The 12,969-nt window shown below is 39.0% G+C and overlaps 1 protein-coding gene across 1 annotated transcript; it reads left to right on the forward strand.

Moving 5' to 3' along the window:
- The first annotated feature begins 227 nt into the window (after window positions 1–227).
- LOC307257740 (cytochrome P450 3A24-like) lies at window positions 228–12,960 on the forward strand. The gene is made up of 13 exons (XM_080037047.1): window positions 228–365; window positions 483–576; window positions 988–1,040; window positions 2,256–2,355; window positions 4,093–4,206; window positions 4,398–4,483; window positions 4,609–4,751; window positions 4,840–4,964; window positions 5,405–5,489; window positions 6,012–6,172; window positions 6,275–6,501; window positions 7,208–7,370; window positions 7,529–12,960. The coding sequence occupies exons 1-13, from the start codon at window positions 295–297 to the stop codon at window positions 7,601–7,603; spliced, it is 1,497 nt and encodes a 498-aa protein (XP_079893173.1). The 5' UTR covers window positions 228–294; the 3' UTR covers window positions 7,604–12,960.
- Window positions 12,961–12,969: the final 9 nt, after the last annotated feature.

Here is a 12,969-nt window from a genome sequence, read left to right on the forward strand (position 1 = left end):
TAAAGAACAAAAAAGTATTTAGTGAACTGTATTTGCTTCAATAGGTCACATTTCCTGGAGTCTTTTTTCGCCGGAATATACAGTTTTACGTAATCACTTGCATTATAGGCCTAAATCATGACCTAACTTGTGTTTCTTTTCTCTCGCTGTACCCATGGACCCTTCCTTTTCTTCCTGCTCTGGGCTCCTCCCACTGAAGCGCAGTTGTTTATAGGTCACTTGTTTCTACCATCAGTTCCTCATTTCCCGTAGAGTTTTGTGTTTCTTCGACTTTCCCTCAACTTAACGTCAAACATGTTTCTCTTTGCGTTGTTTTCAGCAACCACATGGACATTACTGGCTCTGTGTTTCACCCTGTTGTTACTGTAAGTCTTTTTTACAATCGTGTTTCTGTCTTGATCCGTTAAGCTGTAATAGGCTATTGATACCAGTCCGTCTGACAACTCTTACTGTAATGTCTTTCTTCCTTTTTTTTGGTATAGGTATGGTATTTGGCCATACAGGTTTTTCAAGAAACAGGGTATAAAAGGACCAACGCCATGGCCTGTAATGGGAACGTTGATGTACTTAAAGAAGGTAAAGCACACACACACACACACACACACACACACACACACACACACACACACACACACACACACACACACACACACACACACACACACACACACACACACACACACACACACACACACACACACACACACACACACACACACACACACACATCTCAGAGATTGCCCATGTGAGTCCATTTTTGTATTGATCAATAAGACTAGAAGATACATTGACTTTTTAATGTATTTCATTGTGTGTAAAATTTGATTTCACAACCACTTTGTAAAGCATAACTCAGCAGTCTCACTGACATGCCTGACGCTCGTTGCTTGATTTATCTCCACACTTTTATGAGTGTGCATGTTTGAAGCTCTTTGGACCCCTTTAACCTTTAATCCTCTTTTTTTTTTATTATTAAATTCCTCGTAGGGATTTATTCATTTTGACCGAGAGTGCCACGCCAAGTACGGGGACGTCTGGGGGTAAGTAGTTGCTTCATCCCTTCAAGGCCAACTCCCATGGTCACTAGCCAAAAATTAAAGAAATGTAGCCGACAAACCATAGAATAGCAGATAGAAAAGTACTTAAAGTAAAGCAAAAGCACATCAAAGTTGTACTTAAGTAAATGACCTTAGTTACTTTCCACCACTGAATGACATACTGCATACTGTAGCTTCAAAGTATTTAAAGTAGGGCTGTCAAATTAACGCGTTAATTTCGATTCATTAATCACAGAAAAATTAACGCGATTAAAAAAATTAACGCAGATTAATCGCACTTCTATAATGCCCTTTGACCCGGTGCAAAAGTGGTGCGCAGCTCGGTGAGCTGCACCGAGCTGCACATGTAGCTTGCATACACAGTCCGAACGGGTGAAAGGGATACAAGTAAAGAGAGAAGCAGAGGAAAGGGTGGGGCCGAGGGCTCTATGGAAAATAAGCATGAAGGTAGGAAGACATCTTACTTTATTCTCCGCAGTGTCTGTGCATTATTGATTTAGTGGTGCAACAATATAGGTTCAAAACAGTAGCCTATCTCTCAATCTTCCTCCGTGTGTTTGCTAGCTGTCTCGTCTCCCGCGTAAACGGACACCCGCCCCGTGTGTGTATGTGTGTATGTGTGTGTGTGTGTGTCAATATTTTTGCCTATGAGTACGACGATGGTGAATGAATCGGCATTGGCATATGTGGCAGTGCAGCGCTGTCTGTTGTGGAGACAGAAGTTACGAGAGACAGAGAGAGAGAGAGAGAGAAACAAACTGTAGCAGGCTATACAACTGTTTATAAACAGGTATAAAAGTATGCGATTAATTTAGATTAATTAATCACAGAGCCTGTAATTAATTAGATTATTTTTTTTAATCGCTTGACAGCCCTAATTTAAAGACTACTCTTTTGTTTTTAAAGCAGTTAAGCATGGTTACTTATGGTTGATCTGTTAGTTCGGAGACACTAGATACCTTTCCGTGCTGCTTTTCAAGCATTAAAATAAATAATAAGTTTTATTGAATTGTCTAGACAAGTTACAAATCACCCTTTGAAATCATGATAATGCAGCATTTAGTAGTAGGCCCTATGTCAGTTAAGAAGTAGAATTGAATTCTGTCTTTCATCTCACGGGAAGGCTTTATGAAATTGTCCTTGTTTGATCAGTAGCTCAAACTTGATACTGCGATGTCCTTGTGTTTTTGTATGCAGGTTATTCGAAGGACGAAACCCATGTTTAATGGTGGCCGACCCTGACATTGTTAAAACTGTGTTGGTGAAGGAGTGTTACTCTGTGTTCACTAACCGCAGGGTAAGAAAGGAAAAAAAATTTGCATACTACCGTACATCAGATTAGACCAGGGGTGTCAAACTCATTTTGGTTCGAGGGCCACATACAGCCTCTCTGATCTCAAGTGGGCCGGACCAGTAAAATAATGGCAAAATAACGTACATAGCCTATGTCAACTCCAAATCTCTAGCTTTGTTTTTCAGTAATAAGCTTTATCACTCAGTCTACATTTGTAACCTACATTATCACGGATCACAAGGGATCTCTGTACCCCCAGGAAATGTCTTAGTAAAGGTTGCTGCTGGCCACGGGAATAGGAGGTGCGGCGCATTGCGCCGCAGCAAAAAATTTAGGGGTATTTTGCTCAAAGATGCCAATACGCACTAATGAAATAAACAACTGTTTATTTGAATACACAAATACAACAGGCACTGACGTTACAGTTGTCCAATTTTGTTTACTATATGTACAGGGACACATTTTGTGCAAACATGCAGACAGTACAAAATAAAATTAAATAAAAGTGCAACTTCTACTGTTTTGATTTATTTTTAAATACAGAGGTTATTGGTTGTTTTGGAATTCGTTTTTCCCAATTTAAAACATAAAAATAAAGCAGCATGGAAAATTAGGAAAACATCGCGCTTGCTAGTACATTAATTGTTCAGCACTAAAAATAAAAATAGTTTTATTTATTTTTTATTTTTTTGGTTTTTACTTTGCCATAAAGCACTGGAGGAAACATTAATAGTGGTGAAGCAAGATTGCCATTTACCATTTACCACGTTGCTAAAATGTGCTTTTTTTATTTTGGCTGCCCCCTAGCGGCTGGAGTGAGCATTTTGGTTATTTCTTTAAAAATTCATATCTCCTCACAGGAATGGGCTAGAGACTTACTTTTTTTTTTGAAATGCTCATAAATGTGTGCTCTACAAGACGCGGGCCGGATTAAATCATCTCGCGGGCCGGATCCGGCCCGCGGACCGTATGTTTGACACCACTGGATTAGACGTATATGAACATCCTGCACATAGTGTTCAGTGACAGAAACCTTTGCTGTCAGATGTCATGGTGATTTCTATATGTGATTGCCAGCTATCAAGTGACACAACTTTGGGCCATGCAGCATTCCATGTGGTGATGATTGAGCAAAGTGACTGTATTTTCTTAGGCTGATAATTTTAATGATCATACTTTATTTTGCAGAACCATAAGGAAAGAAAATGTCCGCTAGTTTGCCTTGTTCAATTCATCAAAGTTTGGATTGTTAGCAATACCCTGTAGTTTACACCTTAACTGAATAATACTGTGTGATTTTGATCCGGTCTGTGTGGCTCTGTTTACTGGATTGACAGCTAAACTTAGGAACACATTATTGAATGCTTCTCTTCAAATTCATGTTGTGGGACTTCCTCCTGTACAACCAAACTCATCATCAATGTGCTCCTGAACACTTAAGATATCAATGATCGGAACTTAGTATGGCTGTAACACAAGTGTTAGTGTTTGTCAATGCGTAAAACCTTTTTGGATTAGTGTATTTTGTAGATCCATCGATTTTCAACTGAAATGACGCCAAAAAACTGTTATGCCCAAAGGAAGTTAAACATATGTAGGCCGACAGTATTATGATTTACCACCAAGCAGACACAATTAGTTGTTTGGTCTGAGAAGGAGAACTGTTGGTGGAAGCAAACTGACTAACTATTTTTTGGTACAAGAATGTAATTGTTCAGTTTGGTTTACTCCCGTTCACAGGATGCAATAGAAATGGGACCTTTTACCGATGCAATCACGCAAGTTAAAGATGAAAAGTGGAAGAGAATTCGGAGCTCTTTGTCGCCGTGCTTCACCAGTGGGCGAATGAAAAAGGTCTGTATCAAATACGAGCTCACTTACCATTTCTGCAAATCTGTGACCCATTGACCCAGTGCAGCTTCACACAAACATCTATCCATGTCTGCAGTACAAGTCTACACGACTACACTACATGTGCCCACATGTATTAATCTTTACAATTTCACACCGCAGTATCAACATGACTCATCTCTTCTTCTCTGAAGGTTATTCCCATCATTGCTCGCTATGCTGACCGACTCGCAGAAAAACTTGGACGATCAAATGTGGATGAACCCGTCGATATCAAACAGTATGTTGTCAGTCTGTCATATGGCAGCATATCATGACATTCTCTGTCATGCATAAACATGGTAGCATTTAATCCGTGTCAGTCCCTAAAAGAAAAACAGCTCGTCTTTTTTTTTCCTGCTGTAGATTCTTTGGACCTTACAGTATGGACGTTATAACCAGTGCGTCATTCAGTGTCGAGACCGACTCCATAAGCAATCCAGAGGACCCCCTTACAGTTCACATGAAGAAGATTCTTAACTTCAAATTGTGGCCTTTTCTTGTTTTAAGTATGTTTTCCTACCACCGCTCTCCTTTGAGCCATATGAGAACCTTAGGATCATTATGCTGTTTAACAACCCTTTGGTCTCCTTTCAGTGATTTTTCCCTTTAGTGCTCGTCTCTTCAAGCTCCTAAATATTCAGGTGATGAATGAACAAAGTGTGGGATATTTCTACAACATCATCAGGAAATTGAAAGAGCAACATCAGGAAGAAGAATCTGTAAGCATGTCATATAAGTCAAAAATGTTAAAGAAGTAACATCTTGGGAACATCTTGAGAAATGTGCCTATTCATGCGATGAGATTTTCAATGAGAAGATTGCTACCGCTCTTGTGTCTGTTTGTTAAATATGAAAGTTAAAGCCAGCATAGTCTAAAAACAACAGGAACTGGCATTATGGTGGATTAAATAACTTGGCCCTGGCACAGTGACGTCAAGTTGTTGTGTTGTTTTTTGTTTTTTGATTTGATTTTTTAACACCCCAGAAGTCAAGTGGCGATACAACAGTTTTATAAATATATCAACTATTTATAAACTTATTTTGACAGCAGCTGTTATTTAAAATGGTGCCTGTCTAAATACCAATATTTCCCCTATTGTTGATCTTGTTCTCATTTATATTAACATTACCTATTTTGCTTCCACGTCCTCCGATCTAGAGTCGAGCTGACTTCCTGCATGTGATGATTCAGAACGAGATACCGGAATCAGAGACAAAGAACGAACACGATCAGCCAAGTAAAGGTATCATCATCTCTTTGATATCAATTTACTTTCCAATAGTTATTCACGTGAAATTGACAACAAGATACAAGCTGGAGACAGATTTCTTTTTCTGTTCGTTTTACTAAGCTGTTCCATGGTTGCAGAATGTCACAGATATTTAATTTACAACCACAACTTTTTCACAATAAAACGTCAATGAGGTGATTAATAATCAACAATAATATCCACCGATAATATCAGTAGTAAAATAACTTTCAATAAGATCCTGAAATTTGAACAGTTTTGATGATGCATTTTACATTTTACACAGGAATGCACATAGCAGAGATGAAAACATGCTCCATGTATGTGATGTGCTGCCACAGTGTGACACACAGCTGTAATTTTTGTCTTTTAAATTGACAGTCAATGCACTATGTATACAGTACGTGTGAAGATTGATGTCAAAATGTCTGAGCTTGTGAAAGCAGTTTTCCATCTGTCAATTTTTTTTGTTTTTGTTTTTATTGTAATTAAATCCTTCTCCTTATTTTGTTGAAGGTATGACTGAACAGGAGATACTTTCCCAGGCTTTCACTTTCATCTTTGGTGGCTACGAGACCACCAATAGCACTCTCAGCTACCTCTTTTACAACCTGGCCGTAAACCCCGATGCCATGCAGACGTTGCACGATGAAATCGATGCCAACATACCGAGAAATGTACAGTCATCCAGCGCTCGATTTGGTTGCTTATGTTAAATAGCTGACAATATATTGGTCCAATCTTTATCTGGTTATTTCTTTTGTGTTGGCTGCCTCTAGGCTCCCATTTCATACGAGGATCTGGTCGGTCTTGAGTACTTGGACAACGTGATGAATGAGTCACAGCGTATGCTTCCAACTGCACCTCGACTAGAGAGGAAGTGCAAAAAAAACATTCAGGCCCACGGTATCACCATCCCTGAAGGAATCATGGTTGGGATTCCTGTGCACTTGTTACACATGGACCCACGTTATTGGAGATCACCGGAGGTTTTCAGACCAGAGAGGTAAATGTGCACTGTACTAATGTTCAAACTTTTTACATTTGTGTGTGTACTGTTGAGGTTCAAATTTCCTTTTGAACTGCTCAAAAGTTGTGAACCGCACAGGAGCCAAGTGACATTTCCAGATAATGAGATAATGGTAAATGTTAAATTGCAGTGTAATATGGCTGGAGCAGCTGAAACCTCTGTGTGTACTGACATGAGCAAAAATGCATTATACAAATCACTTTTCCTTTGACTTTACTATGTAAGTATTGCAATGTTAAGTCTTCTTTCAAAAGTTACAAAGTGTTGCTTTAATTGTTGCTACTTTGGCTTATTCACTATTTAACTTCCAGGATTTACAAATGATTAGTTTGTGTTATTTCCATCATTTAATGTGGCTGTGGTCTACAATTCAGTATATAAACAGAAACCATTTCCTTTATCAAATCACACACATGTATTATTGGTCAATAGTGTTACAACAAGCCATCTTTACTTTGCTTGAGCTTGTGACAATACCCATGTACTGTCCGAATGTGACCGAACTGGCACAAGAAAAATTTCACACACCTGTGCATTCCACTGGTGCACAATAATATTGGTGTATGCACTGGTAACAGGCAAAAAATACGCAGGGGGTAATAACTAACAAGTTGTCAATAGTAATACCAACAGCGCATGCTGTCCCAGCGTTGACCGTCTGTGTGCCTGCCTGTATGTGCAGGTTCAGCAAAGACAGTGGGGAGGAGTTGAACCCGTACGCCTTCATGCCGTTTGGCCTCGGCCCTCGTAACTGTGTCGGGATGCGCTACGCTCTGCTCACCATGAAGATAGTTGTGGTCCGTCTCCTGCAGGATTACACTTTGGAAACATGCAAAGACACCGTGGTGAGAGAAACATTCCATGCACAACAACGCACAACAACACACACACACACACACACACACACACACACACATACACACACATTCATGTGCTTTCAGACAGCCGTAGCATCACTCTCCCGTCATGACCCTGATTTTATCTTCATTTATTCCTTTTTTAGATTCCTCTGGAGCAGAACTGGGCAGGCCAGCCATTAAAGCCAATAATACTCAAGTTTGTTCCCAGAAACCTGTAGAACCAGAGGGAGCCTCTCCAAATATGACCTCGCTTCTGGAGTCCTATCAAACTAATTATTATCGAGTAAATGTGTAACAGTGACAGGATCAGACACCTAGAACATTGGGTTATTCTTGCATTGTTTAAGAATCAAATGTGTTTTATTTTACTTCTCTGCTTTTCTATAAATTGTCTTGAATGTTTAAATTGATTTTATCTCGAGCACTTAACTTTTCTTATATTTTCATTTTGACTTTAGATGATGGTGTTAAGTTTTAAGTTTAAAATCCCTACAGACACTTTACCACTCGTTTCCCTCACATGTAAATGAAGAGGATTTTGATAAAGAAATATATCTATTTACACATTTAACTGCATGATAATAACATAATAAAATGATATTACTTTATAATATAATAAAATTATAACAAGATAAGAAGCTGATGGACTTTGACAATAACAGACTCATGACTTTAGCTTGGTTAGTTTGCCTCAACCTAGTGGGTGAATCAGGTTCACTTGAGGAACATGGTAACCAATCAAAATGTAAAATAAAAATTTTTTTTATTAACTTTTACAAGTGACTTCTTCTGATAACAAAATGGGATTTCAAATGGAAAAACTTTTATTGCCACAACTTCGTTATTACACTTGTAATTGAATAAACAAGATGAAACATACTGTAGCTTTAGAGGTGCTGGTGAGCAGACCTTATTGTGTTTATCTTTGAACTAATGCAGGTTAGCACACTCAACTCTTCCCACGTTGTCTTTATGTTTACCGCGGCTTACAGTTGCCTGACCCTATAGCTACATATACAGATATTGAAGTGGTAGCAATCTTTTTTCATTAATCTTCCCAAATCATTTCTCAGACTAACCAATATACAGTCAGGACACAGAACAGGAGGCACAGATTCTTATACTTTTCTTTAATAACTTTACAACAGGGTACAAATCAGGGCCACTTTGGCTCTGTGAAAGTTCATTGTAAAACAGCTGAAGTCAGTGTCCGTCGGGTATGAATGACTGAGGTTTTCCCATCTACATTCGTAGCTCACACAAGTGGTGCAAATGTCCCACAAATGATCGTTTGATAGGGCATTTACAATTGTAACAAAATCACATCTGCTCCAAAACATGAGGGAGGCTTTCCAAAATGAGACATTCATTACAAAATGAAAACCATTAAACAGCTGTTAACAAAAAAAAGATTGGTGAAATGATAGCTGTCTTTGGCCTTAGTGATGGTGAATTGTGGTACTTTAAATGTTGATATATGAACAGTTATATTGTCCCGCGAAATGTATTGGTAAATTCAGTTAAGCAGCAGCAAAATAAGGGTTTGATGAGATATTGTTCATCTGTCAAAAGGCAAAAATGATCATAACAGAAAATGACTATGAAAGTTAAGGGAAACCTCAGTGACAACAGTTTAAATGACAGCCAGCAGAGGGTGCCGACATGAGCAGTACGTATGTATGTCTGTCTGTCTGTGCATTAAAACTCTTTTCTATATTATTAATGAGACTTACTGAAATGTAAAATTTTGCATTTAAAATAAAGTTGGAAATACACTGAGTTGAATCCTTTCATTCCAAGTCACATACATATGCTGGTTTCATGAGAAATGTCATTGTTGCCATTGGTGTCTTAATGCCTCAACACTGCATCTATTTGGTAGATTTGTTAGAGAAACAAAATCCTGAAAATATAAAACATTTTAATCATTTTTTACCAGTAGAGTGAATTCTGCTAAAATCTGCCACTGCACCACAATAATGTTAAAAAAAAAAGCTAAACTAAGCTTGGACACAAAAAAGTTGACGTTTAAATAAATCCAATATTGTTAAGACAGATGCAGTGATATTGTGTAAACAGAGACAAACAAATAAAAGAAACACAACTACATTTGTAAAAGATGGATCTCTATGGTATGTATGTGTGTTTGTGAGTGATGTGGGGACATTTGGCCCAGTTGGCAGCTTGAGACTAACCATTTATAATATTGAGTGAAAACACGCACACACATTCATGAACAGCGAGGGAAACCAAGAGCATTGCATGCTCACATACAAACATCCAGGTTTGTAAACAAAAGCTTTTCTTTTTATTCAAAGAGAGGAGTACAAAACTGCACTGCCACAGTGCGTTTCTTGAAAAGCTCTATGGAGTGACTACTGCATTAGAAAAAGCAACAAAAACAACACAGAACATAACATATGGGATAAAAAAAGTTAGAAAGTTTATATTACAAAGCCTTTTGGAGTCCTGAGTTTATCAAACATAAACAAAACAGACAAAAAGGCAGAGTCCATCCATATACCATAGAAATATATCAAAATCAAAGATTTCTGACATGTTTTCCTGCTTGTAGTCCAGCAAAAACAGACAGAATGGATTGAGAAATAGGTTTTCAACACATGTATGGCCCTTTCTTGGGGACAGTACAAATTATGCAGCGTGTGTTTTGTCGACAGCTTAGAAAGAGATTGAAGGAGGTGCTCATCGTTTGGGAAAAGCAACATCTTACTGAAAATGTAAAAATTATACTTTTTCTGGACTTGTCTGAGTGAATGACAGTACATGATGATTTCAGTCAGTTTTTCACAGATAAAATGAAAGTGAAAATCTCTCTCCTCCCCTCAAAAGTGGACACAGATGTAAGGGAAATGGGTGCAGGCGGATAGCGGTTAAGTTAAAGAGACACACTCTTCCTCAAATTCCCTTCCTTTGCTTAGAGCTCTGTCTTCTCCGTTACTTTGTGTATTACGCTTCACGCTAACAAAGATGAACGCACACTGGCAAATGGGAGCAGTCCAGTACAACCACAGTCTTCTACTGTTGGCCACTAGGACACTTGTGGGTGAAGTACCTTGCTCAAAGGCACCTTGGCAGTTGCTACTGAGAAATAAGTTGTTTTTGTTTTCCTCCGGGACTTAAACCCAGAACCTTCTGGTAACAAAAAGTCTTCTCTAACGTCTAAGTCGCTGTCCGGCCTTACTTCTGCAACACAATTCTTCAATTATATAGAAAAAACAGCGATATTACAGTACTGGGGAAGAAATACGTATTATGTCATTCAATAAATAGGGGCTGACAAACGTTTTAAAACTGCTTCATTGGGTTCAAGTTTCTCTAATCACGTGGATATTCAGTGATGGGCAGGGAGGATTTTAAGAGCTGCCACCGATACCTGACAACTGCTGATGCAGATTTGACATCAAGAAAATGTAGAAAGAACGGGACTTGGGAAGCCAAGAAAAAATACCTGGAACTGAACTCATCCAAGTTATGTCAAAGATCTTCACCCATTCAGACCCTGGATCAGTTCATTTAACTTAGAGGAACGGCAGGTTGACTGTAGTTCTGAGTTCAGTCTCTCCAGTCTGCTGTGAGAAAGAAAAATAACAAAAAAAGGCAGAGGTCCTGATGCTTACACATCATTTTGAGGCAAAGTATCCACCGTCAAAAAGTCCAAACTCCACCTGCTCCTTTTCAAACTTTTACCAGCCAGACATATTGGATCATCTTAACAGTGATTGGCTGCAGTGGAAACATTTACCAGCCACAGATCAAATGTTACCACATTCGGCTAGTGGGACATTTAAAACTATAATAACCAACAAAAGTTCCAACGGTTGGCTCTTGCATCCGTTTCTCTACAGATGGTTTCAGATTGCAGATGTTTGTTCAGGTTTCAGTGTCAAATTGAAATAATGTTACTTTCGAAAAAAAATGAAAAGCCCCTCTAGGCATGTTCACATTACAGAAGAATAACAAGGGTTTTGTGCTGTGTAAGAAACTTAGTAGCTGCACCTGCATTCTGTAAGATAAGATTTCTATGTGAATCGTGATAAAAAGCACTCTTAATATGTCGATAATGGTGAATTTCTATTTATCGTGATTCCTGAATATCCTCACCCTTTATGTGACTTGAAAAAGCTGTCAAGCTTGCTAACATAACCCTAATTGATTTTACGTATTTTTTTTTAAATTGCATTTTTCCAGTCATTCCTTACTCCTATACCTGTGACCATGGCTGAAAGCTTAGCTTGCCCATTTTATCCCCCACAACAAAAAGTGTATTTCTTAAAGATTAGACTTACAGACGGAGTGAAGTCAGAAATAAGAAGTATTTTTGTAAAACAATAAATATTATAAATATTTTCTTTTAATCCTCTGGTGATCCCTAAAGGCCAGGACACACCAGTCCGACTACACGAAAATGGTGACTGCCGATTCAGGGAGCTCCAGTCTTCCCGTCGCGGCCGAAAAAGTGCAAAGAACACACCAAACCGACTGTTGCCTTTCCGTACGCTCTGCGCTTGCGCGGGACGTAATGTCTCCATAACAGCAGGCGGCGCTAATCTGTATTGTGGCCCGAAAAATACGGAAGCCGGAAATGATGGGACGGCTCTCTAGACCATAAACATAGATAGAAATACGTATTTATATTTATGGACCATAAAGAGCACCATTTTTAGCAAAGAGTGTCGAGCATGGTGTCGAGCAGTCAACAAGGGTTGATGCATGTGAGTACTCGCTGAACGAAACAAACAAACACATTAAACCGATGGCTAACTGTTGTTAGCTGTTTGTGCTACCCGCCTCACTTCCGGGCTTCACTGATTCGCTAGCCCTCCACAAATCAAATTGCTCAAACTGAAAGACTGTCCGCTCAAAAGAAGCCCGACGACATCAACTACGACCGATTTCACGGCACACACCAAACAGATTCGTGTCTCCGTCCCCTCGAAACTCTACGACGGCGATTATCGGGCCGGTGTGTCCTGGCCTTAAAGGGACCAGGAAATCCCTCAGAAAAGCTTGTCAGATGGTGAAATAGTTTAGAAAACATCTGAAAAAAAAAAAAAATCGGATACATTGCATAACATCTTACAAATCTGGTTGTCAAAGGTCCTTTGTCCTTCCTTTGGCTTTAGTTCATGAATATAAACCGACACAAACCAACAAAGTGGGGATTAGCACCATCCACCAACTAACTGCAGGTAAAATCTGGATGTGGCGGGTAAATGTTCCCCAATTATGAAAACACTTTGATGGGTAAACGACCGGCATTTGCCTCCATTCTGCAAAAAAAAAAACTTCAGTGTAAATAGTTTGGATTGGGGATTGTTGGAATCCTGTCAGCTGTGTTCACTGAGAAAAATTATCCCGCCTTCGTCAGCAGCACGGAGAAAAAAAAAAGAGAAAAAAAACTTTCACTACTCTGGATCATTGTGGAGAATTTGTAAAAAAAAAAAAAAAAAAAAATTACCAGGGGAGCAGGGAGCAGTTCGGTGGCCTTGCTCGAGGGCAGTCGAGACAGGACTCATCTTCGGGTATTGTGTTACCTTACAGTCTTTTCAACAGATATAGTCCA

Source organism: Ammodytes marinus (genome assembly GCF_949987685.1).
Source record: "Ammodytes marinus genome assembly, chromosome: 11".
NCBI classification, from domain to species: domain Eukaryota; kingdom Metazoa; phylum Chordata; class Actinopteri; order Uranoscopiformes; family Ammodytidae; genus Ammodytes; species Ammodytes marinus.